At 43.6% G+C, this 7,138-nt stretch overlaps 1 protein-coding gene across 1 annotated transcript; it reads left to right on the forward strand.

The window, feature by feature from the left end:
- Positions 1 to 1,661: 1,661 nt before the first annotated feature.
- Positions 1,662 to 3,613, forward strand: LOC141105320 (uncharacterized). The gene is made up of 2 exons (XM_073595191.1): positions 1,662 to 1,982; positions 2,726 to 3,613. The coding sequence occupies exons 1-2, from the start codon at positions 1,677 to 1,679 to the stop codon at positions 3,101 to 3,103; spliced, it is 684 nt and encodes a 227-aa protein (XP_073451292.1). The 5' UTR covers positions 1,662 to 1,676; the 3' UTR covers positions 3,104 to 3,613.
- Positions 3,614 to 7,138: the final 3,525 nt, after the last annotated feature.

Genomic DNA, 7,138 nt, shown 5'->3' on the forward strand with positions numbered 1-7,138 from the left:
TATGGACTCCTCAAGATCCCAATTTTCTGGTACACCGACTTTTTCCAGCGTTGACTTCCTCTTTATTTTATTTTGACCATGAATAAATGGATATTTTTTGAGTTTAGCAAAATACTTTATGTGTTTTCTTTGAAATCATTGATTTTACACACAATGTTAAATTAACAAGGGACAACAATCTCATTGAGTTTGAAAAAAAACACACCAAAAATACATTACTAATGTTAATAATGTTCAAGTGGTAAGTCTTGAAAATCAAAAAAATTACGTAACCAAAAACGGTGCTTTGGGTTAACTTTATCTAAAAACTAAAAAATAAACACTATAAAAAAAAAAAATAATAATGGGTTCTTTGTGTTAACTTTACAAACCTAAAAAAAAAAAAAAAAAAAAAAAAAAAAGGGGGAAAAAGTATTATTAGTATGGAAACATTGTTTTAAAAAGGCATACTATATCATTCATGAGATCAAAGAGAAAAAGAATCCAGAAATCAGTTTGGGAGAACTCTGATTATGAACAGCAAAACACCTTCGTTCTTTAGAGCCTTCGTAAAGAAGAAATAAAATGCGCTGCATTGAACGATCACAGATTTTGCAGCGTGATGAATGTGCTACCTACAATACGAACACTAGTTTTACTAGACCGAGTGCTTCCGTTTAGTTTTTGCTTATGAGCATGCGTCGTTTTTTTGTCCGTCGGACTAGCATACAGACGAGCGGACTTCGGGGTCCGTCGTACTTACGACGTAAAGATTTGAAGCATGCTTCAAATCTAAAGTCCGTCGGATTTGAGGCTAAAAAAGTCCGTTGAAAGTCCGGAGAAGCCCACACACGATCGGATTACCAGCCAGCTTTAGTCCGTCAGCGTCCGTTGGACTTTTGTAGACGAAAAGTCCGACCGTGTGTACGCGGCATTAGAAGCACTGTTTCCCTGGGTTTCAACTCACTTGTACTCCTGAGCAACCGTCCATGCTTTCCACAGAGGGTCCTCTCCCAGTCTTTGTTTCTGTTAGTAGTAGCAACTTCCTCCTGATGTCTCCTCCATTTCTCCTCTCCACATGGCACGTTCCCCTCCCCAGAGAGGAGAGCACCCGAGCAGGACCAGCCCCTACATGCTGTCTTCTTCTCCAAATTCCACAATCCCCCAGAAGCATGTGACCTTTGCTTTTTATAGCAGTCCTGCCTCTGTCCAAGCAAAACAATGATTGGTTCAGAGGGGTCTCCAAAAACTACCTGTCACTCTACTCCTTTAGTCCACCCACTTTCCAGAACATTTCATGGAAAGTGATGGAGATCTTACAGAGCAGAGTGTAGGTGGTCACACCTTCCTCTACTCTAACTAACCTCCCAACCAGATTAACCAACCAGCTTACGCCAACAGGGTAAAACACTGGCAATTTTACCTAGCATTAATCCTAACTGCCTACTTTAGCACACACCTAAGTAGGTGGGCGCTACACTATATACAGGAGAACATGTAGTAATGTAATAATTTCTCACCTACTTTTTTTTATATTGCACTATTGTGGGAGAGGGGGAGCAAAATAAATAAATGGATTTTGCGTTATGCTGAAAATAACAACAATTTTAGTGATCACAATACACACACCTTTTTAAGATATGTGGAAGAGAACTAATTTTTACCTCTTTTTATAGAAACTGAGATATGAAGACTACATGATGGCAGCAAGCAGGAGACAAGTCCCCGCACCAGTGGCGGTTGCAAGTCAGATCCCCGCACCAGTGGCAGCTGAAAGTTCGTTACCCGCACCAGTGGCGGCTGCTACTCAGACTTCCACCACAACAGAAGTAGACATATCTGACCAGTCCTCCGAAGGACCAGGGGCGGCTGCAAGTCAGATCCCCGCACCAGTGGCGGCTGCCAGCAAAAGTCCCGGGCGTTTCAGAATAAAGAGATCCAACGACGCCGTCCATCAATGCAGCAAAAGGACAAAGCGTTATTGGCGAGGAATGACTTCTAAAGTGAGTATAGTCCCCAACTCTCATTTTTTGAATAGATGGACTACAAGTATATTCCATACCATAACATAGCTCCCAACTGTCCCTGATTTCAAGGGACGGCCCCTGATTTGGAGGAAAGTCCCTCTGTCCCTCTTTCCTCCTCATTTGTCCCTCATTTTGGTCTGATCTATATAGTTGTATTTAAAATGCACTATTTATCTTTCAAAAAGTATTTCCCAGTGCTAAACCTTTTATCCTATTTCTAATTTGCTGCATTTGTAAATTCCAAAGGCCAATCTAAAAGAATAGTAGCGGTAAAAAAGCACTTGTGGGTTTAACCAATCTTTTTTACAATTCTCTTTTAAGGAGGGCAAGGCAGGGGGTGTGTCCTATGCCTACATACTTTTGCTAATAGGTGTCCCTCATTCCCATCTCAGAAAGTTGGGAGGTATGCCATAACACTGCATTGCATTCCCTCCAAGGGACCCTGCTATACCACCGCAGGTCCCCACACCATTCCTAGAACTGGAGGGACTTACCATCATGTAGAGATCTCACCATCACTCATACTATATACAGGAGAAAATGTTGTAATGTAATCATTTCTCCCCTACTTTTTTTGTTTTGCACTATTGTGGGGGAGGGGGAGCAAAATAAATAAATGGATTTTGCGTTAAGCTGAAAATAACAATTTTAGTGATTACAATACCCACACACCTTTCATGATAAGTGCAAAAGACCTAATTTTTGCTTTTTTTTAATAGGAACAGAGATATGAGGACAATATGATGGCAGCAAGCAGGAGACAAGTCCTTGCACCAGCAGCAGCATCCACTAAGAAAGAAAGACAAAGAAGTAAAGAAAGAAAGAAAGAAAGAAAGAAAGAAAGAAAGAAAGAAAGAAAGAAAGAAATGAAAGAGAGGGGGTTGGTGGGAGAAAGAACGAATGAAGTGCACACTGCACAGAGCCTCCTTTCCTCCCTCTCTCCCCAACACATGGAGGCACTACTAATCCTTTACCTGCTATCCAGCTTGAATCCATTGGATTGCGCGGGTGTGCTAGAGAGCCGCAACCTGGGAGCTGCCTTGCAGCGCAACATCCACACCTCCAGTGGCTCTGGTGAAGACCAGGTGGCTCCTTAGACCTTAGTACTTGAATGGTACACCATGACTGGCAGCCTGTCACAAAAAGAGAGAAATAAAAGGGGATGGATGGAGAATGAAAGAAAGAAAGAAAGAAAGAAAGAAAGAAAGAAAGAAAGAAAGAAAGAAAGAAAGAAAGAAAGAAAGAAAGAAAGAAAGAAAGGGGAATGGAGGGAGAAAAAAAGGAAAGAAAAAGAAAGCAAGAAAGAAAGAAGAAAAGATGGAAAGAAAGAAGGAAAGATGGAAAGAAAGAAAGATGGAAGTAAAGAAAGAAGGAAAGAAAGAAAGATGGAAGTAAAGAAAGAAAGAAAGAAAGAAAGAAAGAAAGGGGGTTGGTGTGAGAAAGAAAGAATGAAGTGCACACTGCACAGAGCCTCCTTTCCTCCCTCTCTCCCCTGCTATCCAGCTTGAATCCATTGGATTGCGCGGGTGGGCTAGAGAGCCGCAACCTGGGAGCTGCCTTGCAGCGCAACATCCACACCTCTAGTGGCTCTGGTGAAGACCAGGTGGCTCCTTAGACCTTAGTACTTGTTTTCAATCTTAGTTTATTTTCAAAAGTAAGAACACAAAGAATATAACAGAAAAATACCATTCTTTACAGTTTGGCAACACATATAGTATACATAGAATAGTGAGGTGTACTTTACCCATGTATAAACAGGAGTGATCATTTTAACATACAGCTTTCGGTGAACTACTGGTATATCATATTGTATATTGAAATCTTTATTCTAAGAGAGGAATAATATACGGGTGGGGGCCAACATATAATGAACCTTGTAGTTTCGCGGGTTGGTGTTATCTGAGGGTTCCCTCTCAACGAATTAGACTGCTGTAGAAGTCTTTTATTCACCTATTATAGATAATCAAGTCATTTAGCTAGTCCAAAGATATGATCTTTAACTATATATGTGAGTGGTCGGTTCAGTACTTAACAAAGAGGAGACAGAAAAAGTCAGAAATAAGAACGTGAGTAGAAGTGTGGGATGGTACCTGAGGCACCAGGCACTCCAGCATGGCTAATCGGCGGGTAAGGGTGGGGTATCTCTGACCCAAAGGGAAAACTCATCAGAATAGCGAAACATGGACCATGAGGTCCAGGTGGCGGTAAACTGCTCCTCCTTTCCCACTTCCTCCGCCAACAGGCGCTCCAGATCTCTTATCTGGTCCACTTCAACCACCCATTCTCCCAAGGAAGGCACATCTGTCGTTTTCCAATGTCGGGGGATCACTGTCCTAACTGCTGCCAGAAAGTGGCGCAGTACATCTTTTTTAATCGACTTGAGGGGGCCTGGGAGTATAGATAATAGGGCTATCTCTGGTGTGGGTTTAATTGATGTCGCCATCAGCCTGCTGTAAAGATCAAAGACCTTTTGCCATAGTTTCCAGATTGGAGGGCAAGCCCACCAGATGTGAAGCATTGTCCCGCTAGAGGACAGGCATCTCCAACACACGTCTGTCAAAGAGGGGTTAAACTTTTTAATATCTACTGGGCATCTGTACCACCTCGTTAATAATTTAAACCCTTTTTCTTGGTTCTTGGTTGCCAGGGAAATCCTATGCGTTAGGATAAAGCTTTTTTGCCAATCAGTGGGGGAGATGGAGTGTTGCAGCTCCGCTTCCCATTTCTGTGTATATGTTGGAAGGTCAGGGGCATATTCGTTCAGTAGTAGGGAATACAACAGTGATACTACATGTATTGGTGGGTCTGGTTGTAAAAGCAGTTCGTCAAAGTCTGATGGGTCGGCCAGTATCTCTGAGATGGATGAGAAAGTGCGTATGTATGACGTTATTTGACCCCTTTGTAACCACATTGTTGAGGTCCCTAATTCCGTCCGAGAGGGTATGTCCGTTCTCAAGGATGGGTCAGCGCGTAAGACCTGTGCTAAACGTCTATGGCTATCCCTACTCCAGGGTCCAAATCTTAACTTGTTCGCTGCTGGGGGGAAAGCCGGAGTCCCGAAGAGAGGGGTCATTGGGCCCTGGATTTTAGACAATTTACTCGCTGAGATCATGCGGTCCCAAATCTGGAGAGTTTGGCGAGTAAGAGCAGTGGAGAATAAGCCGTCCCCACGCCCAGCCATAGGGGTCCATGGCAGGGCGCAAAGATCAGCCTCATTAAGATATTTCTCTAGTTGAACCCAAAGTTTGGAGGAAGAGTGGTGGAACCAATCCACTATACGCACGAGTACCGCTGCCTTATGGTATATAGAGGCATCTGGGACCCCCGCACCCCCCCTGACTTTCGGGAGAATCATTGTGTCATGTTTTATCCTGGGGCGACGTCCCTGCCATATAAATTTAGAGAAGATCTGACGGAGCCTTTTGAAGAACGAGGTGGGGATATAGATAGGAATGGTCTGGAAAAGGTATAAGAATCGAGGGAGAACATCCATCTTCAAGACATTCACCCTACCCAGCCAGGAGAGCTGTTTAGAGGCATATGTGGTCAGATCCGCTTGAGTTCTGGTAAGTAAAGGGGTGAAGTTGCTGGAGAATAGTTGGGATGAGACTGTTGGAATATGGATTCCTAGATAGCGGATAGATGTGGAGCTTGTCTTAAAAGGGAAGGAAGTCGTAAGCTGTTGTAGAATTGCTGTTGGGAGTGAAATGTTGAGGATTTCTGACTTATTTAGATTAACTTTAAAATTACTAACCTCTCCATACCTCTGAAACTCCTGCATAATGGAGGGTAGAGAAATTTGTGGTTGGGTTACAAATATGAGTAGATCATCAGCAAATAGGGCAATTTTAGTGTGTAGTGGGCCTACTCTAACGCCATGTATGGCCGGATTGTTTCTAAGGGCAATGGCTAGGTGTTCCATGACAATTACATAAAGAATGGGGGACAAGGGGCACCCCTGCCGCGTTTCATTGTGTATAGTAAACTTAGGGGATAGGGAGCCGTTTAGTCTAATCCTAGCGGAAGGAGATGTGTAGAGGGACATTATTCTGGAGATCATGTTTTGGCCTAGACCTAGTTGTTGTAATGATAAGCGGAGAAATTGCCAGTCGACACGGTCGAAGGCTTTTTCCGCATCGACTGTGAGAAGGCACAATGGGATATTGTGGGCCCGAGCATAATCAGCAATGAGGAGTGTTTTTAGGGTGTTGTCACGCGCCTCCCTTCCACTCACAAAGCCAACCTGATCTAGGTGTATTAAACGGGGTAACAATGGTTGCAACCTATTAGCTAAAATTTTTGCGTACACCTTTAGATCTACTCCTATTAGCGAAATAGGTCGGTAATTAGCGCAAACATTCAGGTCTTTGTCTGGTTTGGGGATGAGGGTAATATGTGCCTCTAAGGTTTGTGGTGGGAACACTGATCGTTCAGAGATGGAGTTAAATACTTTTGTCAAGAAGGGAGTAAGAAGGGTAGCAAATTGTTTATAGAATTTCGGAGTAAAGCCATCAGGACCCGGGCTTTTACCAGATGGGGTAGAAGTAATGGCGCGGGCAACCTCGTCTTCCGAAATCGGGGCCTCAAGGTCCTCTATCGTCTCGCCATCTAGAGTGGGTAATGCAGTTTGCTCGATGTATAAGGCTTGTGTTTCCGCTGTAGTGAGGGGAGGATCAGTGGAGCTCGCTGCAGGTATATTATATAGGGATTGATAAAAGTCCCGGAACACCTGTCCCATCTCGGAAGGTGATGAGACAGTTTTCCCAGAGCTGTCCCGTATATGAGGTATAAAGGAGTTAGGTTGTTTGGTGTGGAGGGTGCGAGCCAGGGATCTACCACATTTATCTCTAAATTTATATTGATGAAAAGCTAGTTTGTTCGCAAACGTGCGGGCTGATGCCTCATATAACTCTCTAAGCTGGGTGCGAGCAGAAGAAACCTCCGTAAGCAGTTCAACCGTCGGGGAGCGTTTATGAGTAGTTTCTAGTGTCCTTAGCTTATGTACTGCCGTAACTATCGCAGTTGAACGTTCTTTTTTCATGCGAGCACCCATCTGAATAAACCTACCCCGTAATACCGCCTTCAATGCTTCCCATTTCATGGGTGGTGAGGTGTCATCAGATGTGTGATCT

The sequence above is a fragment of the Aquarana catesbeiana genome, linkage group LG08 (assembly GCF_042186555.1).
Source record: "Aquarana catesbeiana isolate 2022-GZ linkage group LG08, ASM4218655v1, whole genome shotgun sequence".
In the NCBI taxonomy this organism is placed as follows: Eukaryota; Metazoa; Chordata; class Amphibia; order Anura; family Ranidae; genus Aquarana; species Aquarana catesbeiana.